Source organism: Plutella xylostella, chromosome 29 (genome assembly GCF_932276165.1).
Source record: "Plutella xylostella chromosome 29, ilPluXylo3.1, whole genome shotgun sequence".
NCBI lineage: Eukaryota > Metazoa > Arthropoda > Insecta > Lepidoptera > Plutellidae > Plutella > Plutella xylostella.
Window position 1 is genome coordinate 514564 of NC_064009.1, and position 27206 is coordinate 541769.

Sequence of the window (27206 nt, forward strand, 5' to 3'; positions counted from 1 at the left end):
TCAACACAGTCAAGTTACTTATTATAATTTTTTTATTTCTTATTCTTTAGACACAAATCACAACACTCACCTCCCCAGCCAACACAACCACATGACCACTACAATCCTTCAGCACATTAGCCCGGGCGGCTCTTGCGGCGGCGAGCTCTACGGGCGGGGCGGCGAGCGAGGCCCGGGATGTCTGCGCCGAGGCGAGAGACGAGGTGAGAGAGGATATCATGTCGCGGAGGAGGCAGGATACGTTGGATACCTGGGGGGGAGGGAAGAGTTTAGTAGAGTAATAAATCATTATTATTATAACGATTTGGGTTTTGTGTTCCAGATTTTGTTATGTTACAATGTGTATGTGTATTAAATAAATAAATAAATAATCTTTGTGCAACTAAAACTATTTTGTTAAAATTGTTTGGAGGTCTCATGATACGTTGGATACCTGTAAGGAAGGATTAATGAAGGATAACAGCACTAGCGCCACTAGTCAATAAAAAATCATAAGGTACTTCCGTCTGTAAGCGTTTTTCCAAAAAATGCCAAGGCCATTCCCCTCGTCTTTCCAATTCCTATTTTTAGGGCCTCCCTCCTAATCCCTGGTGCCTGGAATATAGAAGTTACCTGCCTGACTGGCGGTAGTTATGCGTATAATAGCGCCTTAAGATGAGTTTATTAAGGAGGAAAAGAGAAATATTTTTTTTCAAAACCTGTGAATCAAATTCAGAATTTAGGCTCAGTATTGGTTATCATACCTAATGCCTTAATTTGACCTGCTCGAGAATTTTGGCACGTTATTGGTTATCATACCTAATGCTTTAATTTGACCCTTATCTCATGCTATTTAGAATGTAGTATACTGTGTACTGACCCAGTGCGCGTCGATGCTGCCCTCCGGGTGCAGCATCTCCATGAGCGACTCCTCCACGGCGCTCACGTTCAACGCGTACTTCTGGGCCAGCGTGCATGCCTGGAAATAGTAAATAATAATATTAGGTAATATTTTAATAACGGTCAACTCTTAATGCTTAAAAGGTAGATGGAAATATTGCTCTATGAACTAGGACATAAGGGAGTTTTTCTCACATAAAAATAAATAATAACTAGCCTCAAAACCAGTTACGTTCTTGCACAATATAAATCCTATTCACGTCTCTGTTTTCTTCAACATAAAAAATACGGGGTTATACCAATAGGTACCATTGGATGTTAATACAATTAAAAACTTCGCTTCTTAATTCACATTTCTGCCACGATCCGAGCGCATGCTATAAGTATATCAAACTTTTACACCACTAGAACTTGACCATCTATTCTTACTACCAAAAATATATATAGAACACTCTTTATTCGCACTCCAAAAATAACAACAAAACCAACATACCTTCTCCCAATGCGCCAGCGCTTGCGTGGCCGTCCTAGCATGTTTATACTTGACCGGCAGCGCGCCCCCCGCCGCCCCCGCGCCCCGCGCCGCCCCCGCCAGCGCCGTGGCCGCCGAGCGAGCTGATAGCCAGGATACCTCTAGAGCTTCGACGGTGGATTTCAGGGCTGGGTTGGCGCCTGCGCCCCATTTCACTCTGTGGAGGAGAGATAGAAAAATTAATATGTTGGTAGGTACTTGATAGACACGGCCATCCGAACCCAAACTAGGTGGGCGGGAATATGGTTTATACAGGGTGTCGCAAAAAGGGAATACTAAGCCGAAACCTACATGTGCAGCATGTATACATGAATTTCCAAATTCTGATTTCATTTTCGGGCTTAGATATAACATGCTGCACATGTAGGTTTCGGCTTAGTATACCAATTTTGCAACACCCTGTATATGTTCACATGCAAATACATAAAGATTATTATAAAACGATAATCAGACACTAAGGAAACACAAATGCTCAATTGCTCATCACACGAATGTTTGCCTTGGGGTTAGAAAGTTAGAACACACGGCTCAAGATTATCTTAGTTGGTGTTGGAATATTGGTAGTGAATGATCTATCTGTTACATAGTAACTACACTCACGTCAAGAGCAATTAATAGTTCCACTTACAAAATGTAAGCACCAAATGAACTAAATTATAATATTTAATTTAGAATTTAATTAAAATATTTACGTTTTTAGTTGGTAATATTCCGATGCACTGTTAAATGTACTTCAATATTACAGACGGCGTCATTAACATTTTTCGTTGGACCGACGACCTTAGGCGGGTAGCCGGTAGTGGTTGGATGAGGAAGGCCGAGGACCGAGTGCTGTGGCGCTCCTTGGGAGAGGCCTATGTCCAGCAGTGGATGATTATTGGCTGATGATGGTGTGGTAGGTAACAGTAGCACACTAACCTCTGATGAGCAGCAGTAACTAGCGAGAGCGCTCGGGCCTTCGCCGCGGTGAGTCTGTGCGCGGCCGCGAGCAGCTCCCGCGAGGCGCGCACGCACTGGGTGATGAGGTCCGGGCCGCCGCCTAGTACCTGGGGGGTAGAGGGGGGTTAGGTTAAGGTTGTAAGTTAGGTTAAAATCAGCAAGTAAAGGATGATTATATCGCTACACCGTGTCTCAACCGGGCCGGGGCACTTTTGTAGCAAGTTTCAGTCCTGTCAGTGGCTCGGCCGTGCCGAACTTCATACACCGTGTCCAGGGCGGGGCACGGCCCGGTCGAGACACTTATCTGCTGAAGAAACAATAACTACTGAGGTAAGAAGGTCTCAATGCCGGGGACTATCCAGCAGTATGATGAGTTATGTCTGGTGATGAAGATGTTGAAAGTATTTGCTATAACATCAGTTATTTTCAGGCGCATCAAAGACATCTACATTTTAGAACTTCAGGTGCAATATCCCACAGCTATATCCAATATATGGCACCTCAGTTCATTCGCTAATGAATGATTCTAAAAAATACTCTTATCAGCCAAAAAGGACAACAAACATTGTGTAATCTCAACAACACCCACCTGACTATGCAACTGCAGATGCGCCTTCACCCTGGCCCTGACACACATGGCCGCCGCGGCCGCCGCCGGCGCGCGCCGCGCCCCCGCCCCCGCGCCCCGCGCGCCCGCCCCCGCGCCCCCCGCCCCCGCCACCACGGCCCCCGCGAGCGACGCCGCGCGGTCCAGCAGGCGCGGATGTGGGTAGGCGAGGCGGGCCTTCTCGCAGAGCGATTCGAGGGACACGCTCCAGGATGCTCCTGCAATTGTAGATATATATTTTTTAGATTTTTCAAGACGAAGTTTGGCTTTGCAAGTCACATCAGAGCCCACCAAAACAACAACCCGGATTGAACATACAGGAGTCACCGTCGCCGGATACGGTGTGGAGGACATGATGATGATGAGATAGATAATTATAGATTGCTAGATTATGGTCCATGGCGTGGTGGACTAGGCCTTAAACCCTTCCTTCCTTCGTTGGAAAAAGACCCGTGCCCCAGCAGTAAGGAAGTGATGGGTTGTGATCTTGTGATGATGAACAATGATCCGATGACATCTGCAAGGTTGCAGGGAAGCAGTGGACCAGGGCGGCACAGGACCGGAAGAATTTGGCGTACAAAAAAGGAGGCCTATATATACCCAACAGTGGATGATAGAAGGCTTTAGATAGATAGAAGGAATTATTAATTTATAATAAGAATAATATATAAGTACATAGGTTTTGTCAGCTTATGTTTTATTGCTCACAGGTTTTTACGCCACGGAATATACAGTCAGTAAAAGAGCTATCTAGACCAGCCCAGCACAGTTTGATTTAGTTACTCATGAGTGGAATGAATGAAATACTATTTTATCGATATCAAGCCATCTGCATAGTCTAGGTTAAGTGTTTTAGAAAACCGAATGACCGAGCTAAAACAACCGTAATTTATTTTTATTAATTACAATACATCCAAGTTTAGACTGATCGCATCATAAATAACAGATAAAAAAAGGCTACTCATAGCGTGGCGAAAACTCAGTGAATAAGAGATTTATATTTTTATAAATTTATTAATATACATTTGATAATAGTATACATTTGATAATAGTATATAAATTTTAGCAAACGATGTAGAGAAAGAACTCAGTAAAGAGACCTTCTCTTACTCAAAAAATCACAACACTCTGAACTCGTCCTCAAACGGTTCTTATATCGTCGCTGTAAAATGTCACTGCACCATATAGTATGACTGCTGTAAACACAACCATACCGCGATGTAGAAACACACTCACCAGCGCCATCTAGGAATTTATGTTGACACTAACTATGTGAATTCAGATGAGAAGGCCTTTTCTGGATGGGGGGCAGTTTGTTCAGTGTAAAGCTGTGTAAAAAAAATTGCTAGTAAAATATCAGTGAAATAATTTTAAATTTTCATTTAATTGACTGTGCGATTGTTGAAGCGCCATCTGTACCTATCAACTTTAGGAAAATTGTTTATCTTATAAGTCGGTTTAGTATTAGTGACGAGTAAACCTACACTTCGCTGTATTTTCGCTGAATCTCATCATTTTCGAGTGACTTACTACATATTTAGATTGAAATATTGGTAGCATAGGTATTTATTACATTATACTTTCTGGACAGGTATAAACTTCAGCTTCAGCTCATTAGAGCCAGAAAAATCCAACTCGGCACCGCCTCGCCTCGTGCGGTTAGTATTCTTTTTATGAAATTGTTTCGGTATGCGTTCACTACATCGACTACGCAGCATCACCGCATCTCCTCAGCCGCATGTACGTGCGGACGGCGGGTGGACCACTCGGTGAAAACATGCTGTGTTGAAGCACGCAGGGCACGGCCGCCAGCGCTGTGTGTGTGTGTGTGTGTGTGTTTGTGTGTGTGGACGCACCGATCTCCTCGCGCCCCACCTCGGCGGCCAGGTCCAGCGCTGTGTGTGTGTGTGTGGACGCACCGATCTCCTCGCGGCCCACCTCGGCGGCCAGGTCGAGCGGCGCGCGGCGCAGCAGCACGCAGGGCACGGCCGCCAGCGCTGTGTGTGTGTGTGTGTGTTTGTGTGTGTGTGTGTGTGTGTGTGTGTGTGTTTGTGTGTGTGTGTGTGTGTGTGTGTGTGTGTGTGTGTGTGTGTGTGTGTGTGTGTGTGTGTGTTTGTTTGTGTGTGTGTGTGTGTGTGTGTGTGTGTGTGTCTGTGTGTGTGTGTGTGGACGCACCGACCTCCTCGCGGCCCACCTCGGCGGCGAGGTCGAGCGGCGCGTGGCGCTGCAGCACGCAGGGCACGGCCGCCAGCGCTGTGTGTGTGTGTGTGTGTGTGTGGACGCACCGATCTCCTCGCGGCCCACCTCGGCGGCCAGGTCGAGCGGCGCGCGGCGCAGCAGCACGCAGGGCACGGCCGCCAGCGCTGTGTGTGTGTGTGTGTGTGTGTGTGTGGACGCACAGATCTCCTCGCGGCCCACCTCGGCGGCCAGGTCGAGCGGCGCGCGGCGCAGCAGCACGCAGGGCACGGCCGCCAGCGCTGTGTGTGTGTGTGTGTGTGGACGCACCGATCTCCTCGCGGCCCACCTCGGCGGCCAGGTCGAGCGGCGCGCGGCGCAGCAGCACGCAGGGCACGGCCGCCAGCGCTGTGTGTGTGTGTGTGTGTGGACGCACCGATCTCCTCGCGGCCCACCTCGGCGGCCAGGTCGAGCGGCGCGCGGCGCAGCAGCACGCAGGGCACGGCCGCCAGCGCTGTGTGTGTGTGTGTGTGTGTGTGTGTGTGTGTGTGTGTGTGTGTGTGTGTGTGTGTGTGGACGCACCGATCTCCTCGCGCCCCACCTCGGCGGCGAGGTCCAGCGGCGCGCGGCGCAGCAGCACGCAGGGCACGGCCGCCAGCGCGCGCGGCCCGGCGCCCAGCAGCGAGCGCGATACGTAGCACGCCGTGAACCTGCAACCATTTGTAGTGTTAAAAGAGAGAACAAGCACATACCACTTTAAGTGAGACAGTAGCTGCCATAAACTTTTCATGAACGATCCTTTGCGATATCTTTGGATCCTTAACGTAGTGCAACGCAGTTATGTAGCATAAACGCAAGAAAACTCACCAAGGTCGGTGCGTCCACACACACACACACACACACACACACACACACACACACACACAAAAACTCACCTCTTAACCGGCTTGCACATCTGCGCGTCATCATACACCACGACCGGCCCTTTTCCCTTGAACGAGGCGGCCATCTGCGCGGCCATGGACAACACTTCCGCGACCACCTGGATGCGGCGCGTCACGAACATGTCTTCTAGCACCGAGCGGAGAGCGGGGCTGTGTAGCGCCGCCTGGCGGGGAAAAAAGTAATTAGTAGAACAGCTACTCTACACTATTCACAGCACAAAAGTTCGGACAACATTCGCAATATCTTACTTAGAACGTAAAGATACCACAACGAGCGAACTTTAGGGCTGTGAATAGGGTAGCTGAACTATTGTTACAGGAGTAGACGTTTAGGTATCTGGGTTCTAATGTCTGGCTAGTTTTTCACTGACGCTCAAGCGACTATGTAACTACCTACTTAGAATAAAGTGATTATCCCATGGCCACTAAGTAAGTATCAGAAGGGCTAGTACGGGGTAGTATTTAAGACGTGACAAGAGTTTTGCATAAGTATTTTTTGTAAAACTCTCTTTAACTACCCTGTGAAACAAGACACGTTTACGGATCAGTCACAATGTTTAGGCTATAAATATATTTAGCAACCCTTAGTGCAGTTTTTTGCGAATAGTAAGGTGTTACCAAATAAATAAACCTTTAAAGAAACGCTCCAGACACACATAGGTCAGAAATACAACATCCCAACTCACCGACATATGCAAAGCGTCACTAATATGATCGATCTTCCTCCAAACGGCCGGTATGGGCGCCGCAAGATAATCCGCCAGTTCCCGGGCCCTCAGTTCAATCGCGGCGAACAGGCCGTTGAACCCCATGAGCAGCATGCGGCCCGCTGATTGGCTGTCCGACTCCGGGGGGGTGGGGGAGAGAAGGGCTTCGTAGCGAGCTCGGAGGTCCGCTACTATTTGTTGAGAGGTGTCCGCTGGCGACTGCAAGGTGAAGAGGTTGTTTATGAGTGGAAGTATAGGTTTGGGGGTCTTGATGGATGAGAAATAGTTTGGTGGAAATGGATGTGATGCGGTGTTGTTTTGAATGAGAAAGCTAATGTGATGTTATTAATAATAGCCTGTATACGTCCACTGTTGGACATAGATATGACACTCAAAAAGCGCAAAAAAACTCAGACTTTTTTCCTATATAAGAACAATGGTAAGAGCGTTGATCGGTTCCTTATAGATGGCTTTTCCTTATTGGATAAAGCCTTTAAGCTCTATTTATTATGTTGTTTAACAAAATCTGGTGATGTAAATATGTAGCAACTTATGGACTCACCTCCATATCCATGACGAGGTATCTCATCCGCATCTCAAGCTGCTGCAGCAGCTCATTCAGCGGCACCGGAGTGTTGACAATCACCGCGTTGAGCTCACTCATCATCTGCAGCGTCGACGGGTCCTCCGAGTGGACCTTCTTCAACGTCTCTGGCAAGATTATTGTGCTGAAGTTGTAGTTTAGTTGTACTAGATCAGCTAATAGCAGGTTGACGTTACGCACGCATTCGACAGCTGCCGGCATGGCTGCGTCTTCCGCTGATGCTGATTGGAGAGGAAGCAATGATAGGAGTTCCACTGCCTGGTTGGACAACGCTAGCATGTCATCTAAGAACCATTCCCCATCTCTTGACGTGAGATCCACGAGGCAATCGCCGGCGCTTTGTGCACCATTCTCCAGCATCAGGTATCGCCTATTCAGGTTGCAGATCATGCCAATAACCACACACTCCAAGGCTGACGCCGCATGTTCCTCCGTTCGCACCCAGTTGCTTATATTCGCTTTGGCGTCACGATACGCCTCTTGCGCCACCGCTATAGCTTCCGGACTGGCTTCCTGATGCATCCTCTCATACGCCTTGTTTAGATTAGCGTTAGCCTCAGCGCAGACCGCTTGGAGCCTATAATTGTACGCGACAATTTGCTGTGCAGTGTTGGAATTTGAGTTGTTGTTATCTGCGTTGACGAGCGCGGCGACCTGTGCGGCGACCTCGCGGCACACGTCGGGAGACCGGCTGTCCAGCGCGGCCGCCAGCCACTTGCGGAACATCACGATGCGGTAGTACTCCGTGCGAGACTGCGGGTAGTACTGCGCCACGGCCACGTACTGTGACAGGAGGTCGAGACAGTTTCTGAGCAGCGCTGCCGTTTGCTGCATGCATTGGTTCAGCTCCGTCTCTGCTTGCTCGCACTGGGTTATCATTGTGCTCTGTCCAGCGTTTGTTAGAAAGTCTTTTATATGTTCGAATATAGACGTCGGTTCGGGTTCATTGGCTCCAGAGAACTCTTGGATCCACTCCATCAGTTGTGGTCCGTTGAGGACTTCATGGGCCGCGACGTACGCTTCTATCTGCGTGTCGAAGTCTTTGAGGATCTTTACTAGCGCTTTCATGGAGTCCTCGACGGCGTTCTTGGCCTGCTTGTAGGTGGAGTACTGCTGGCTGATGCCGTGCAGCGGGTGCTGGTGCAGCGAGGCTCCGTAAGCCTCGAGCTCCTTCACCAGCGCCATCTGTTGGTGACACTCGCGCAAACGCGTCTCCAGTGACGTAATAGCTTCGTTTTCCTCGAGCCATTTTAAGGCGCTCTTTTCTATCTCCGGCAATATTGCGAGGATTTGATCTCTGGAAACAGTCATCAATATTAATAACTACGCAAGTTTATGAGGAGGACTAGTAAAGACGAACTTAACCCCGATTCGGAACGATTCTCCGGCATAATTGATTGGTCTTGTGCCGTGCGCTCGAGTGACACTTATGCCTCTAGGATTAGCATAAAGGGGACCTATATGTAGTAATGGGCCTATGTTCAGTAGCGAGCGGGTTCTCATTAAGGTTTAAGAGGAAGTATTTATGTTACAGCCACAGCCGCATTTACGCGTAAACACGGATATATTATTCATGGATTATTATGTTCCGTCTTACGAATATGAAGCTTTAATCATGAATATTTAACTGAGATAGGGTATGTTCTATTAATACGTGCATACATAAACATACACTGTTAAATCACAACACTACGAAATATCTATTTTATGAGTGCTATTATGAGTGCTTCGAGTAACATGATAAAGAGGAATTACGTGGACAGGTCCTAACTTAATAATCTTGAAATATTGGAGTTCGCTTTCGGTTTTACAATTCAGAACATTAAGTTAAACAAACCCTGAGTACGAAATGCAGCGCTGCGATTGTCTAGACATAAATTCATGCTAGGGATGGTGTACTCTACTACTGCTAAGTGAGAAACTGCGCCGAAGTCTCCACCAGCGGTGTATATGTACTCACGTGGCGTCCTGCAGGCTCCAGCGCACCTCCAGCCCCCTGACAGCCAGCATGGCGAGGGCCGCCCGCGCCCGGCGCCCCCCGCGCCGCCCCCGCGCCCCGCCGCCGCCCCACTCCACCAGCGGGTCGTAGATGAAGGCTTCAAGCAGGGTCAGCAGGGTCTCGCGCCCGCGCCGCATGGAGCGTAGGACGTGCTCGCAGGCTAGGCGGAATATGCCCTATAATGAGATAAGCAATTGAAATACACTGTAGTAGATAGAAGAGTCAGTTTTGGGTGCTTGATGAATGATAAACTTCATGGGGCTTCTCTTGCTTGATGAAATTAGAAGTTTTGAAGAGCCGTCATGTAGTATGTACCTATGTATAACGCAACGCGATAGCAACTGCAGCTCTCCAAAACATCGTGATTGGTCAAGCAGGAGTAGTCCTTCAAGCTAGTCGGGGAGCGCTAAACCTTTATTACATTTATCAATATAGGTGAGTGTGTCGGACATTAAATAACAATAGCAAAATATGCTGGAAGAATGTTAAATACAGTCTTCAACCATATAACCATAACGTTACGTAAAAAAGAAATGTACTTCGAAATTTACTCATGAACCAGTATTTTCCTCCGTAATAAAAATCTGTCGTCGGAGACCAGCAGAATAAAAACTGTTGGACATTGTTCCAGCGCTGGCCACCGTCGAGAGATGAATAAATTGATGAAGGATTCCTTAAAAATACAATCTTTCCTCGCCCATTATGCACTCGGCAGCCCCGCTGGTGAATTATAAATGTTCCACTCTTGTAAAACAATGTCATCAAATAGAAATACTATCTTATTTTTCACGAGCTCTTGAGTTTTCTTAGAATTTTATTGCGACTGAAGGAAATATTATAATATATCTTTATTGTAACTCGAGTAAGTATTTAGAGATTCAATACTTTAACGTTTAAGGTATTTACGAGCATACGGGCATCATATAGCTAATAAGGACTTACTAGGCTTGTTTCATATTTAGTTTCTATAACCATTTTGCAAGGACTCATGAACACACATTCGAAAATACATTACGAACCTAACGACTGCAGAAGTACCATTATAAAGCGTTTCTTTACGTACCCACTACGTAAGTAATGCCAAGGACATCACTTTTGCTACACTACAATAAAAGTCCAACATACCAAAATACAACAACTATACCGTTGTTATACGTGTGCCTTCAGTATAAGCCCAGTTGGCACCAGCCCCGGTGCAAGTGAAAGCTCGTCTCTGCAGTCTCCACACCGCCCGTGCCGCCGCATGCCGGCCTACACTCCGCACAGTCAATATTGGGATAGATAAGAGATGAGGCGCTAGTTCCATAAGGGAGTCTACACACCAAACCCGTCGACCCGCCGACTCAGCCCGGCGGCTTGGTGTCGGCGACTTTGTTTCAAGAATCATGTCGGCGACTCGTACCCGCGCGTGCAAGTACTAAAAAAGTTGTACTGATTTCTTGCCGCCGACACTCACCGACACAGCCCCATGACACATGTTGGCGGGTTGGCGGGTTTGGGTCGCCGACACCAAGCCGCCGGGCTGTGTCGGCGGGTTTGGTGTGTAGACTCCTTAACCGAGCGTGTCATTCGTTTTGCTTAGGGCCAAATTCACCGAAGTAATTAAACGTCGTTAGGAGGATCGGAAACGCAGTTTATGCTCTAAACGAGCTTATACGCTCATTTCGATTTTCACCGACCAATATTAACCAAGATTAGAGCAAAACGCAGTTACAGCTGTAACTGCTATAAATTGGCCAGTTAGCGTTGCTAAACGCAGTTATAGAAAGCTGTCATTGTCAAACGTCATAAACGAACCACTGAGCAAATAACAACGCTTTGACAACGACATATATTATTTTTTTTGTTTTATAATGTGTCAAAACGTTTTGTTACTCCATTGCTCGAAATCAAAATACGCCAAAAAATATGTACGGCGCGTCGCAATAACTAAACGCATTTCAGTGTTGCTGGCTCGTCTGTAGCTGAAACACCGGTGACGTAAACGAGATTAAAATATCACCGATGAATTTCAGGTTACTCTAAACGCAGTTAGACGAAAGCGGCAATCGTGATTAATGAAATCGTAGTTTAATACGAGTAAAACTTAGATTTCTATGCAACCCGTGAATTTGGCCCTTATACGGTTTCAGAAGTTTACAGCGCAATTGTTACATGAGAATAAATGATATTTAAATTAATAATTAAAGCTTAACGCTGATTTCAAGCTGACTGTGAACAAAGTAGTTACTGCACATCACCTTACTGACTTATGAAATATTTTAATTTTCTTAGATACCAGCAAGAAAAAGCTAAAAAACTTGATTTATTAATAACACGAACTATTTATGATTGTAATATCAACTTTTGCGTTGAATTCATCTCAACTAGGCATCATACAGGCTGTTCACTACAGTGGCAGGCACTAGTAGTCCCGGGAAAACGACCGCCGGGACCCATTGCTCTAGTCTCAGGATACCAGAAAAGGTACTAAACACTACTTAAACTTTTACATGACATCTTAACAATACTTTATCCATTGTATAACTCCTAATTCCTACCTAGCTAATGCCATAAACTATACCGTATTACTAATGCAGTAAGTGCGCACTCGTCTGTCGCCACAATTCACATTCAACGGTAGAATATGAAAGAGGAAGCGGACAGCTAAGCGGCGCCACGTGCCGCTGAACTGTCAACTTTATTTTACACTCGTAATTCAGAAAGATGTTCAAAATATTATGTGCTCCGCAACAGTACTGCTGAGATTGCTGAGCAATAAAGAATAGGTGCACACACAGTGCTTCCGTACAGTGGAAGACATTTAACATTCAACACTTTCAGTAGAAAAATATGCTTATAATACATAAAGTAGGAACAGAAGTACCTACTGCACTTGTTATTTTATGGTATAAGGCCGTCACCTACTTTTACTTTTACTTACACAACATTTTCCTCGAAAGGATAAATAAATAAGCAGAAGCGTACAAAGGTTAAATTTGAAAAGTTTTATGAATCTCACTGCGTCTCATTGAATTAAGATGCAGAAGAGACAAGGAAATGTAGCAGTACCATTAGATGATGAATGAAAGCCATTACAACCATATACCTAAAGTTCTCTTGGTTTTCAATTTTTAATTTTCATGACTAGTCTATTGAGATTATTATCTGTAGTCAATTTGGTTTAGATCTCATCATACCCTTTTATTTAACCGAATACCATAAGACATTATGTATAGTATGTAACGATGAAAACAATAATGTCATAATATTATCCTTAAATAAAACAAAGTAAACATGGCGTCCCACATGTACATACATGTTTCGCCGACACACAAACACACACACACACACACACATGCCTGTAAACTGCTCCAATCTAAATTGAATCACGAGAACAGCTAAACATAACAACACTAGGCATAATAAACGGAATCCGTACAATGAAACTCAAATCGTATTACGAAACAATGCCTTTGAGATGCGACCATTACAGTAAAAAATACATTTGATTTTCTAGATACATTATAAGGGAGAAAAAGCAGCATTTCTTAGCTGTAACACTGTGTCGCCTTTGCCATGTGTCAGAAGAAAAACATATACTCGTATAAGAAAGAAAATATTTTTCGCTTCTATGTGCTTCTGTTAATATCGAGGGCCGAGGGGTATAACCTCTTACATTGCGAACCCTTTCTCGTTTTTTTAATACTAACGCACTTGGAGTAAGTAAAATAGCAGGGTTCTTTTGGTAAAAATACAGATAGAGATAAAAAATATAAATGTGTGTTGAGATAGCATCTCATTAATATTTAGCACATCCCGTTCAGATTCGAAGGAAATTCAGATGTAAGAGGTTAAATATATTTTATCTAATATTTATAGGTATACACATACGGATCCATTTAACTCTCCAGTGATCTTAAATTATATTATTATGTATCTATAGTTGAACTATTGTGTATTTTTTGGCTTGAGGTTAACTTATTTCGGAAGTAAGTAATGAAAGAAGTAATTTTGTCGAGAGGTTGTTGAAGTTAGACTAATGTACTGCTCTTTACACTCAGCCCTAGTAAAGTGAAAAGTTTAATATCGTAAGTAACAAACAAAATACATAAAAGCTATTGTGAGTGCGAGGCTGTCTGATGTATGTTGTATGTTAACTAGATTAAAAAAAATTGAATATACTCTAACCGTTGTGCTTACATTACATTTGAAACAAGAATAAAACCTGTTTCTAACTGACTAAATTAGAAAAGTAATTTTAAAAACAACACAAAAAAACAGGTTGTTACAGAGAGACTACTCACATAATGTACATTTTAAGATAGTATCTCGGCGTATATAAAAAGCTCCCAGTAAGAGTAACAAAGTGTACAAGATATGGCTGAAGCACTTTCAGGCCAGGCACTGGAGGGTTACTCTATACTGACGAACGACGGCTCAAATTCCAGCGTTATGACTTCATACTTGTTGAATTTGTTGATCATGATTCAGTGTGTTTCTATCCAGTCTGTCGCCACTTCTAACTTACTCAAATGTATGCAGTTTTGATAGCTTTTCGCGCCAGAGATACGTCCATTCACAATAAAAAAATGAGAAGAACTGATCACCGTACTAAAACGCTCTTTTTCGTGACGCCGAAACGCGGCAGGCAACGCACACTGCCGATTTTAGCGGCGCGGTGCCGCAACGCGGTTATGTGTTTTGGCCCTAATATCACGAGATACAGTCGTGGCTCGCGCAGCAAGCCTCCGAAGCATCGTTTTTTCTCATATAGAGTGACCCCCCAGGCACAGATACACAAATAGCCTGGTTACGGCACAGCCGCAGATAAAAAACGCACTCTCATTGCAGAAGGATTTCATATTTTTTTCCACAAAACAAAAGAAATGCGGTAGTAAGAATAAGGAAGATGTAGAGATTAAATAAGATAGTTTGTTAGACTAATTATTGTATTATAACTATTATTTAAATAAGAGGTACATAAATTAATCCACACATATGTACTTATACCTATTATACAGAGTGTTGCAAAAATGGCATAGCTAATTTTCAAAAGTAGTTCAGAATGACCCCCTAGAGCCGCTTCTTCCAGTATACCATACCCTTATTTTAACACCCAATATCTATCTCTCTCCACTACCTGGTGGGTACATCTCCCCAGTCCGCTGGCCCGGAGCCCCAGCGCCAGCTGCGTGGGCGGCGGCAGCGGGACAAAGAGTGGCAGGAGCAGCCGCGGCCATTGTTGCCACTAGCACGGCTCTGATGACGTAGTCATGGGAATATTGTTTTGAATGCCCTACTTGTTTTATGTTAATTGATAGTGTTCCGAAATAAACATATTCTAATTCTAACTAGCTTAAAATGAACGGTCAGTGGGCTCGCGAAACCCACTTCTCATTGCTACAGAGCCATTTAATGACGACAATTAAATATATTGTATTTTGTACATAATTGGGTGCCATTTTAGCCTATTCAATTTGGTATTTTGGCCAAAATTTAATATTCGAAACGTAGGTTTTTTCAACCGAACCGTATTCCCATATCTCTCAAACAATCTCGTCGAGTAATGTAAAGCAAATAATATGTCATTTCTAAACTAGGACGTAATCTCGCGGACGAGTAAAATATACAATTTCTCATGATGAGAAAATTTTCGTAGAAGTGCTACGGGGCGGCTACGACATCTGCTACGAATCTCGTAGCGCCTACGAGGCGTAGCTGATACGAAGATGGGCTCTATAAATTAAGTTATTGTAACCGCAATGTGTAATAAACACAGACGCTTTTTACTGCATGCATTCCCTTACGGGGTAGGTAGAGGTGCATTGATACACCCAATTTTCGTTTGTATTAAGTTAATGTAATTAAGCCGTAATGTTAAACACGAAAGATGTATAGCTATCCTTAACATGTAGCACTAGCATACTACGTTCTAATAATTTGAAACGCCACACAATTCTCCGTATTTCCTCCGTAATAGTCGATGCACTCAACACAGGTGTAGGATTTAGCCACTCCGGAGAACACAACAGACAAACAGACAATCCCGCAGATAAACAATGTGTATTCAGCCGCCGACATGACCTGGATTCACTCGCACTCGGTCGACATACAAACAAGCGGAGCCGCGTCCGCTAACCAACCACGACGAAGTACGAAAGGAGCCTCCCCGAACAGGAATTTTTGCAGGGCGAAAAAAAATAAGAGCCAAATATACCTAGACAAAAGTTGTTCAGAATGAGTCATCCCCTTTTAACCTAGTATACCATCGCACCTTTGTAACACTCTGCAGAAAGGATGTCTATATTATTATTAGCAAAATAAACTTTCCAATACTTATGTACATACATATTTACGTCTACCACATAACTAACCTAGGTCAACACAGGTGGGCTACAGTAACGTCTCGCTCGTTAGCGGAAGGGACGCGTGTCGTCGTTATTAGTGTGTGGAGGCTCCGTGCAGTATTGATTCCGGACACACTTCGCACGGCACGCGGTGAAGACACGCAGACACGCTTGTGCCACTTATACACTCACGGGCAATGAAAAAGTTCCATTGAGAAAATCACGGAAAAAACTAACTTGAAGACGCCTTTTCCATCGCATCAGAATATTACCAATTAAAAACGTAAACATTTTGTTCAATATTCCTATTAAATATTTAAAAAAATTGTGTCCATTTGGAGTCTTCATTTTTTAAGTGGAACTGTTTCTTTGCCCGTGAGTGTAGATAAAACACAATGGCATCTTTAACTTGGAGTAATCTGAAGGAACGATTCAAGTCACTCCTTCCAATGAAGAAAGGGTTTTAGGCCTAGTCCACCACGCTGGCCTAGTGCGGGTTGGTGGTTTAAGGTTTAAAGTATCGAGTATTTGAGCATAATTAAATATTATATATATCTAGCTACACCTACTTTTTTATTTGTCAAATTGTAATGCAGCGTATGCCCGTCAGCACCTCTACACATACAAAGGAGAAACCAAGACTTGTTTTTTTTATAAACTAGGTATTTCTTGTACAATAAACTGTCGACATGAGTCAAGCCTCGTATGTTGCAAGCTTGCAGTTTTACCGAGGATGCGCTAAAAGCCGCAAACGTCTGTAGCATTAAATATATACCGGGACCAAAGTCTCACTTCCTAGAAATCTTAACTCGCGGGTTTTAAACAAGTACGTATGTAAAATAAGCTCCAAGACCGGAGAACAGCTGGATACTCAGACGACTACTAGAAAAATATATAATAAATATTATTCAATAGAAAATAACCTGTATTTTACCAAACATATGAATGTTTCCGTTCGAATCCCTGTTCCAGGAATTAAATTATAGAGTCAGAATTCGAAACAGAGAGATTAAGCAATATGCTACAACCGAACCGTATTGCTCGAAGGGAACGGCGGTGGTGAGTGATCAGACCTGAGCAGAATGAATATATATATACCACGGACCACGGTAGAGATATATAAGTTTTCATAGCTGTAAATCGGATGCAGAATTCTATCTATTTAGAAAACATGCAGAGCTATAACTCCTATAAGTCTAAAACTCTAAACTAATATTGCGCAGCGTACTAAAATGACTGAGCTTCCGTAGCCATTTCCATTATAGAAGGTATGCAATGGCCTATAAATTAAAATACCGGGCGGTATTTAGTGTTCAAACAGAGAGACCGAAACTATTATAGGGGTGAGAACCGAACTGACCGCAGCAAATAACATTCACCAACGAATTTTGCATTAAAATTTCCGACACACATTTAAATTTATTTCACAATAAACGGTACAGTGCTAAGATAAAGTATTACATAAATTCATAAACTAAACAAATTAAAACTTTTAATTGTAAAATATGCGGTATTATTTATAGCCATGTGCATTTGTGTATCTCAATGTACAATTGTACACATTTATGAGTATACCTTACTGCTTATGTATAACATAAAGATGTAGCTTGTCCTATCGAAAATAGCCTTCGAATGTCACTGAGACAGATTACATCTAGTGACATACGTCACACGCGCGATGCCATAAATACAGGCAGCGACCATCAGCAAAACAAATGTGGTGCAATATCAGGCAATAATTGCACGCGTAGCGGCGCGATCCATCTCTTCGATCGCTACTATTGCTGACGGTACTATAAAAATTACACTTTAAGGGGCGATGGATGTATTTGGACAAAGTTTGTATAACGAGTCAATCTTTCAAAAAACAACGAACACACTAGATTGCATGTCATTTCTTATTTGTCTTAGTAGGTAGTTTTATGCTGTTCCTACATTAACATTTTGCATACGGTTATTATAATAGGTGTTACGTTTTCATTGGTGGCTTTAGTTCTTCAAGGCGCATCAAATATTGGCTGATTCATAGGCGCGGTATATTTCAGGCATGACCTTTATATGTTCCAGTTGTTTCAGTAAAATCTCATACGACATGCAAAGCTTCAGGGCTACTCCAACCAATATTACAAATATTCGACCGATGCCACGCCATCGCATCATTTAATACTATGCTACAGAGAGTGTTGTTTGGTATGGCAGAGCTAGACATAACTTATTAGTAACCCTACAGTTAAGTACAATGCCCCGGTCTGTTTTCAATATTTCCATCGCGTACATAAAGTGATATAATCAAGAAATACTACAGAATTTGGTTTACATAGTATTCGTATTTTCAATATTGCGTCCCATTGTTGTTGGATTCTGCATCTGGTTAAATCGATTGGAAAATCTGCTACCAGATAAAGCAAGAATTTTAGAATAAACGCGACTGCAGCACAATTTCTTACTCAATCAACTTGACAAAATCTATAGGTATGCAGCTGAATTGCGTAAAGTTTACATATAACGGTATGGCTGTTGTCTATCGACACTTGTATAACAGTCGCAGAGTCATTGCATTGGGAGCAGCCTGCCAATAATACAATAAAGTGACGTGAAATGCGACACGGGATGCCCTGAATACGTCTGGGGGCGACTGCGGGCGGGTGATAACTTCACGTGACGAGGCGAGGCTCCGTAGAGATATACAGGTGTTGCAAAAGTGGATAGTATACTAAGCCGAAAGAGGTGAATCAGGCGGCTAATGTAACAACAATATTATGTAATTAGTTAAGAAAATCCTACTAATATTATAAAGGCGAAAGTTTGTGAGTAAGTGTGTAATTTTGTATGTATGTTTGTTACTTCATTACGTGAAAACGGCTGAACCGATTTTAATGAAATTTGGTATGGCGTTAGCTGACACACTGCATGAACACATAGGCTACTTTTTCGCGGAATCCCACGGGAAAACTGGCGAAGCGAAACAGCTAGTGTAGTACATATAAAAAATATAAAGGATGCATATTTGTTTGTAATATGATGATATTTTTGAGCTTTGCCTTCACCGCTGTAGTCGCTGCGCAAGTCAAAGGGACTGCTTCATGAGGCGCTAATTGATCCCTAATTAAGGCTACCGGGGCTATTACTCGTATTCCCAACAGATCATCTAGTTTACCTCTAATCTGTACTAGGTAACTTTAGAGTATTACTAGTACCATAAGTCAATATTTAACAAAAATATAATAATAATGGATAGAAATACAGATAACTCTTGATCTCGATAGGTTTTTCTCGGGGTGGCCAGAGTGTTAACCCAACAAAAGTGGCCTTCGCTCAGCAATCGGTCATTTCAAAGGAGGCTACATAAACTAAGTACAATTATACAAACAAATAATATATTTTTACAACTTTAATATACTATCATCTCGAACCATCTTTGCTAATAGAATCCCTGCATAACAAACAACATGTTTGGGACATGTTGTTTGCGGATAAAAGGCTTTTTTTAACAGACGATAAACGGACTTGGCGGATCCTGACACAATACTGTGAATTGTGATCAGTCGGGAAGTCTGACTTAAACATTAATGTATAAATCTCGTAATAAGGGTTAATCCAGGATACGTAGTACTTTTGACTCCTGAATCCTGAGTGCACCATTCCGTTTAATGGTCATTTGCGAATCTTTCTAATGTTTATTATTATGCTATGTCTACATTAGAGCATACACATTTAGGCTATTCTACACTACATCGCGTATGAATAAATATATAAAATTAATTTATGAAGCGCGATCGCATAATCACAGTAACCATATACTCAGAACTAGGGTGATATCGATGACAAACTCCTAAAGTCTTATAATTTACCTGTTTCTCTTGCGATCCGCTCAGGCCGAGAACACATTTGCAGGCTTACCTGAAACAAAATTAATTCATTAAAAAACTGGTATACAACTTAAGAATTATTATTGTACGTTTGTTAAATAAACATACGTAGAACATGTTATATTAAAAACTACTCAATAATTAACCAATAACAGAATAATAAACTAAAGACTTATTTCTGATACAAACTAACGGCATCCTTTTAGACTAAAAACGGAATTCCGCCGCTGTTTGCGGGCAGTTTTAAGTGAATCCGTCGAAGTTAGACGAGCAACTGCCAATGAAACCTGAAGCCGCGGGTTTTTACTCAAGCCCTGGCCGGCGGGGGACGACACTTCGTTAAAACTTTCCACTCGAGTAACCCACAAACGGATACAGTGTAGGTATCCGTTTAGGGGAAGAAATTGTTGCACTACACTTAGTAATAATAATACGTGAACATGTCATTCAAATGGACTCTGGCAATAACAGATAGTTCGTGACATGGTACCTAGACCACATAATTAGTATGAAACCGCACAGGACACGTGACACTTGCAGGGCTGGCTATGTCTTATCAACGTATCAATACCAGAAAACGCATCAACTCAAATTATTAGTCCAACAGTAATATTATTAGCCCGTTGTCGTAAGTAACTTCATTTCATTTCCAACAGCTACATGGTATTACTAGCCATCACATTTAGCTGAATACCTCTCGGGAGTCGGGACCTATACCCACCACCATTCGAGTTTCAGCCATCTTTCCTATACAATCATCACTGTATAGACACAAAAAGCAGCCATATTACCTAGCTAATAGAATACCGCCGTATGAACAAAAATACTCTTTGAGTGAAGTTAATTTGCGCTCTCCGCAATGCCTGAGGTGTGCAGTTTTTGCACTAATGTGCCGCATCCCCGCCGGTGTTGCCAGGATTATATTTTAATTCCACAACTTGCCGTGTAAGCGCATTACTTTGAAGGATTACTTTACTGTTATTACCATAAGACCTCCACTGGTCCCTCCAAATACACGAAATCCAAATTTAATATACGACACGCATATAAGATGGGAAGCATTTTCAATACTGACATGAAGTACGTTAGTGACCAACGATACAAAAAAACTGTCTAAAGGCTCGCTTATTATTTGCCTGTGTTTTCTCCTACGAAGATTTAAATTTATTTCAATGAGGATTACTATATAACATAACTAAAAAAATAAGCAGAACCCATTCTGTATACAGGTGCCCAGTTACCGTACAGTATTGTAAGTAAGTTTCAGTGTAGGCTCTGCATGTGAAGGCTCCGGGCAGGTAGAAACCGCATCAAAGGCCGCGGTTCCGGGTCTTAAGCTGTAACTTTTATTAATACCGGAATAAGGTCACTACAAAATGTTGCCTACATTCTAGCCGGGAATTAATTTATGTGCCGAGGAAAATGGCTACTGTGAGAATATTCTTAATTACGTAAGGGCGGAATTTTATCAGACGTTCCCGTTTTAGGACATTGCACTACAATAAATATTTGTGGATGACCAATAATACGATAGGCAGTCTTCTTCAGTAAGCAAGAATATATTTTATTGAACACAAAAAAGAGTAGGTATTTAGTTGAAGGATTGCTTCATATCATAACAATAAAGATCTCCACAAATCATAGGAAACAATATCGAAGACGATTTATAGTCTCTATAGCTACGGAGATGAGGAACTTTCCCAAAATAACAATACCTGACACAATGACGGGCGTATTTCTAAGAAAATGTTGTGTTGGTTGCGGTTTGATTAGAATATATTACTTGTGCCACGGGGTGGGTAATACATTATTATTCTATGTATTACTTATACTAAAATATACTTATATTATACTTATATTTCCTAAAGTTGTAGAACAAGTCGTAAGTGACCAAATACACGTAGTAACATACATGACACAGCACATTAGATTCAATGAGGCCCGCCTTTCACTCACATTGAGGTCAAATTAATCAAGTTTCGATTAGCTGAATAGCTGAAAGGAGATCTGCAATGCATCGGGAGGCGAGACTCCTATTCATCGCGATGCAAGTCCGTCCTGGCTGCGAGGTATCTCGGCCGAGGATCTTAATGACATTTCACGCTGGCGACCGCTGCGGGCCCCACAATGGCACACTAGCGACACCTATGCGGTTTATTACTACACGTATTACGGTTAACTTGTACGTCCTTTATGTCGGCAATTTTTTATTAAATCAATTAATTATGTATGATTTAGCGTGATAAAATAAGTGGATTGCGAAATCAGGTGGGAAATATCAAATTAAGAAGTCCCCATTCTGGAGTGAGGGTAACAAGGAATATCCATATAATATGCACGTACCTGTACTTAAATTTCGTCGACCCAAAACTCCTTCATTATGAGCAGACTGAGTTTTAATTTACTTTTTCGTTGATAACCTTTGTATATAGAACACCCGATTAAAGTTCCAAAGGAGTCTGCATAAGATCCAAGTACCTACTGGAGTGTAAAAAGTTAAAAACCACGGGAAATCCCACAGTCTTACATAAAACTTTGAGCATTACAAGCTAATTTCTCGACATCACCAAAAGGTTAACTGGTAGAGAATGCTACTAAAATTAGATTCACCTTTATACTGATTCGTTTTATGTGCAATAAATACCTAATTTTATAAATTAAAATATTATATGAACATAATATATGTGCCTATATTAGAACAATTTACTGTGCAAAAGTCGACCAATATACAATCTTAGCATTATTGTACATCACTTTTGGTACGTTTTTAAATTCAGAATTAAAATTTCCAGCCTCCTAACACTAAATCAAGCCATCGAGGAAGAAAAACAAACAAACATACTTAACATTCATAAAATTCCAAGCACAGGGAATGCGGTTCGGAAATCATGGCGTAGAATTCTTTAGGCTCCGCCAAGAGCTCGGATCAGAATGAAATTTTAATGAGAACTGCCGTCGAGCCTCCAACCTCACTCATTCGAATATTAAAAAAGCGGAGAGCGGTATTGTTATAATTATATTCGGCAGTAAGTTTCTTCTAACTATAGGTTATTAGTAGAGCCGAAAAAAGGAACATCGCGAAATTTCGCGAATTCCCAAAACCCGTAAAACAAAAGTTGCTCAGAATGACCCCCTGAGTCTTAAGGCTTAGTATACCCTTTTTGCACCAACCTGTAGACCTCTGCCAAGGATCACTACAACAACACGGTACCTCACTACCGACTCTCTTCTTCATAACTGGCTCCTAGTTCAAGGTCACCCATAAGGCCGACCGACCACAGTAGAATCATCACTTCACTCCCTTGCCCATGCTCAGGCAATCACGCTGATTAAGCTTGCAGATTTAAACAGCTACATCGGTTGCCTTTTCTCTCTTAGATGACCTCTTTGATACTTAAGTTCACAACATTGACGTATACGCCATTGATCCCATGTAACTAAAAGATGGCCTACCGACCGATAACTTTTATTAGAGGCAGTAAAACCTAACTTAAACGCTAAAACCTTTGTTGTTTCCAAGGCCTCTATCACAAGGTCAGAAATGCCAATGTTTTATTTTTAGTACGAAATTGGAACAATTTACAAGTTATGTACGTTGCGTGTCGATAAGCCACCTAGTTTTATTACGACCTAATATTATTGAGAGCTTGATTAATTGAATGTTTTCTTGGAAACTTCTGACCCAAATCGAAGCATACATTCAAAGGCGTGCTCAATCAGATGGAAAATTTTGATACAAATAGGGTCGAAACCCCAGTTGGAACCCTAAACAAGTAAGCAACTTTACACTTTGCTCTCACGTCGCTGATTTGTGCGAACAACTTTGTTTCGACAAAGTTCTCTAGTGAGTAGATGTCGCGATCACAGTGCTACGGCGCGGCGTAGCTTCTCGTAGCGCTACGAGATTCGTAGCCGGCTGCTACGAAATGTATTGGATGCGATGTGACGTCACTTTGAAAACTAATTTCAGGGAGATTGAAAACTGTCTATGCATTTGGAGTATGGATTTGTGCCACCAGATCACTGGTGCTATGCGGGGGCAAGAAATGATTGGCCTATTTACATATGCAACGTAGTTCATGTGTTTTGAAAAATAGTTTTATTTTCAGATTGTGTGCAGCTTCATCATCTGGAATAGACTTTATAAAAGGTTAAATCCTGTGAAATTTAAATTATAACACAATTAAAAAACAGTTATGAGTCTCGCCCCGGAGTTCATTATGAATTCTAAAAGTTAAAAAAAATAGGAAAACGGTATACTTAAAATGAAACAAAAGTGATATTTCTATCCCTATACAAAATCTAAAAAGGCCTTTGTGCTAAAATTTTTAACAAAAATGTTCATATAGCGCACTTTTGAAATAAAACATTTTGTTTGACGCGTGCCCATGCATATGGAACAATACATTTTTAAGGTTAGCTTAGCTTTCTGAATACATACATAATTTTTATTCGTAACTACGAAATTTTACATAAAATATTCAATTCACAATTTGCCACCGATAAATCAATAATTTATTTTCAGGTACGTAAAATTTATTGATATCTTTTTGTATCAAAACTAATTTTAGAATACTCACAAAGCGAGCTACCGGAACCTATCGTAAGTCATGTTGCAAATATTGACCTCAAACAATCAGTATCAATACCAACTCGCAAGTTCAATATGATGTTCCCCAATATGCTGCCAACTTGAAATAATAAAACAACGTCAGTGGTCACGAGTTCCGGTGGCCGGTGCACTTCCGGCTGCCATATCCGGCGATCGCTCGTATTACCAACATGGTGGGACGTTCCATTTTTAAACATTAATGACATTGTATTGGTTTATTGGGAATAACGAGTCACTGATTTTATAAAGTTTCTTCAATTCATGATTCATTAAGGGTCGGCAATAGGTAATCTAGGGTTGGCATTGTCATAGAATTATATAGTAAATGATGCTCTACAGCCTTGAAAAAAATCACACAGGTAGCCGAAGAGTCTAGCTAGGTGCTGAATCATTCGAATTTAAGTAAATGCTTATGGATAACTGTAAATTAAATCTGAAAAATCACTAAATCACACTCCCGTATTGTAACAACTGTGTCGTAATTATCAAGAATTTTCATATAATTCTTATCAAATTATAAAGATAAATGCTTGGACTAGGCGCTAAATACCTTGTTTTTTAATGAACACACACCTATTTTGTGTAAATTAATCCCAAACTTGAGCAATTTTTTTCCCTCAAATCTTCATACAAATATCTATGGCGGCTTTCTGTGTTATAAAATCATAAACACAAGCGACGTTTGACTCAGTCGGCCGGTGGCCTCCAAAGAAGGGTCACGTCGGTTTAGGCAGCACTGACAGCTCGCGATCTTTTCGTGTACAGATACAAAATCACTGCACATTGGTTGTCATTGCACTTTTTCAACTTTTATGACACCAACATAATTTGATTTGAAATTGAGGAAGCATAATTCTTACACTATATTCAATACATTAAATTAAATCAGATAGTGGGCAATGTTCGTGGGCGTGACATTACAGTCTCGTAAAAGGTCCGATGAGGAGCAGGAATATAGCGAATGGATCTAAGTGATGATGATGATCTAAATGATCTAAGTCTCATGGTACTGGTTGAGGAATGGTCTCGTGAGGATCTGATGAGGGCAGTAACAAGGTGGTGACTGAATTTTATTTCAAAGATGTTAATAGCTAAAAGCATCGAGTTTGGGCTATTAAGTATGTTTTTCAGAGAGACAGAAAGATATTTTAGGTTTCCTCTGGATTAGTTAGGTTTACTGGGTTTACTAAATTCATTCGTAACGTAAAATTGATAATGACGGAATTTCTTTTATAGACAGTAGTTACTAAAAAAACCAACGATAGATGGCGTAATTTGCAGAAGTACCTATCTAGTCACCCTGTCACGGGGTGACTTCGGTTGGTAACTCAGAAAAAAATACTATATGTTATTGCATCAATAATAAAAAAATCAAGAAAATATTCAAAGTTTCCATCCTCGCACACAACCTTTTTTATATCTATTATATTAAAAGACCAATTCAACGATACCCTACCTACACCATCAAAATAACCGGAAAAAATATCAGCCCCAATTTACTTGTATGGGAGAGGGAGTACCCCAATATTTTTTTGGGGTACTCCCCATATCTATGCGAAATATCAGCTTGATATCTTTACCCGTTTCTGAGAAAAAGGGCGGTGACAGACAGTCAGTCAGACAGAGGGACAACAAAGAGATCTTATAACGGTTGCTTTTTTCCTTTTGAGGTACAAAACCCTAAAAATAAGAAAAAATATACGATATTGACGATAGAGGGCGCTGATTAGTAAACATTGCTCCGTACGAAATTGGCAAAAATAAATAGTAAATGCAAGCATTCGCAATCTTGTGCTATTTTAAAGTGAAGTTCATAACGTGGAAAAGCAGTGCAAATGTTATCTTCGTCGCAGAATCGGTGGAAGCAGCAAAAACTGTGAAACATTGTGCGTCTACACAATTTACATTTTAACGAAGCAAAATGATTGAATCATGAAACTGTGCCGACCGTGTTTTAACTGTGAAGTGACAGTGTTTGTCCCTAATAAGCGAGTCTGCAATATCTAAGGGAATTGTGGACATGGTATTAAAATCGATAAGTAATTCTATTATTGCAATATTTTTGTGCAATTACCTCCAAATTGACGACCCAATTAAATGCACGGAAGACTTCATAATAATAGACTAATTTCGAATAGCGCATCATAGACTGAACAGTCTATTCGGTATCGTCGCCAGTATGCATAGTGTGGACCTGCACGCTGGGGTTCGATTCCAGTGAAGCTACTTTTATTTTTTTTATTTTATATATTATTTTTTTTGACCAACGAAACCTGTTGTGAATTATTTAGTAGTTTTACCTTTTTATTATTATTATATAATTTTTATGCTATTGCATGTCTAGTTAATAAGTTTGACGATGCAAGCTGCTGAAAAAAGAATCTGCTGTGATATTTAAACATTTTAATAATGATATCTATATGTATTGTGATTAATTTATTATCAATTTGCTATACCTGAATGTAAATGTAATGTAATGTGTTACGAATAATAATAATGTGAATTTAATTAACAATGAGTAACCAACAAAAGGGGACTTGCCCTCATTGCCATGACACCTCTCGCCAGTTTGTTGTGCCGCACGGCCTCAATGTCCATATAGGCCGTATGCACAGAGATAGGGCTTCTCAGCCGTCTACTTCTGGCAATGTCAATAGCATACAGCCTGTAACTGACACTAACACTGCCAATAATTCCGTACAATTAGGCAACATTTCTACTCTGAAGAAAAATGTTCCAATTTTAAAACATATACCGAAAGGAGCTCGGAGTTTGGCTGCGGGTAAACTTTCTCAGCTGATTGATCAATGCCTTGAGTCCAATAGCACTGAAGATTGGTATTCCTTACTTACATTTTCTTTTACTGCCTTAAGGATACCAGATAAGAGTGATCGGCGTTCACTGACATCAAAAGTGAAAGAGAATATTAGTGGCGAAGTCACCGTATCCACAGATGAATGTTCGGCGCCGCATAGATCACATTCCGTTTATAAAACTATTGAGACTAAGG

The 27206-nt window shown here is 41.7% G+C and overlaps 2 protein-coding genes across 2 annotated transcripts in view; both read right to left on the reverse strand.

The window, feature by feature from the left end:
- Window positions 1–46: 46 nt before the first annotated feature.
- LOC125488516 (serine/threonine-protein kinase SMG1-like) lies at window positions 47–8722 on the reverse strand. Its single transcript, XM_048631737.1, has 9 exons — window positions 7346–8722; window positions 6763–7002; window positions 6068–6240; window positions 5715–5842; window positions 2940–3175; window positions 2330–2457; window positions 1373–1568; window positions 860–958; window positions 47–250 (listed from the first exon to the last, which is right to left on the reverse strand). Exons 1-9 carry the CDS (start codon window positions 8696–8698, stop codon window positions 47–49), a joined length of 2757 nt encoding a protein of 918 aa, XP_048487694.1. The 5' UTR covers window positions 8699–8722.
- Window positions 8723–9340: 618 nt separating this feature from the next.
- The window catches only part of LOC125490996 (serine/threonine-protein kinase SMG1), a gene marked incomplete at its 5' end in the record, with an annotated part of 127998 nt that continues 110132 nt past the window's right edge, over window positions 9341–27206 (reverse strand). Inside the window, one exon of the mRNA XM_048631738.1 lies at window positions 9341–9562. Coding sequence (XP_048487695.1) covers window positions 9344–9562 — 219 coding nt within the window. The remainder of the gene's footprint in view (window positions 9563–27206) is intronic.

Excerpts from the sequence above, each read along its gene's own strand:
- LOC125488516 (XM_048631737.1), bottom strand. The coding sequence starts at position 8,698 with ATGACTGTTTCCAGAGATCAAATCCTCGCAATATTGCCGGAGATAGAA. Across the intron at positions 959-1,372 it reads CGCTGGCGCATTGGGAGAAG|GCATGCACGCTGGCCCAGAA; the intron begins GTATGTTGGTTT and ends TACTATTTCCAG. Across the intron at positions 251-859 it reads GCAGCATCGACGCGCACTGG|GTATCCAACGTATCCTGCCT; the intron begins GTCAGTACACAG and ends CCTCCCCCCCAG.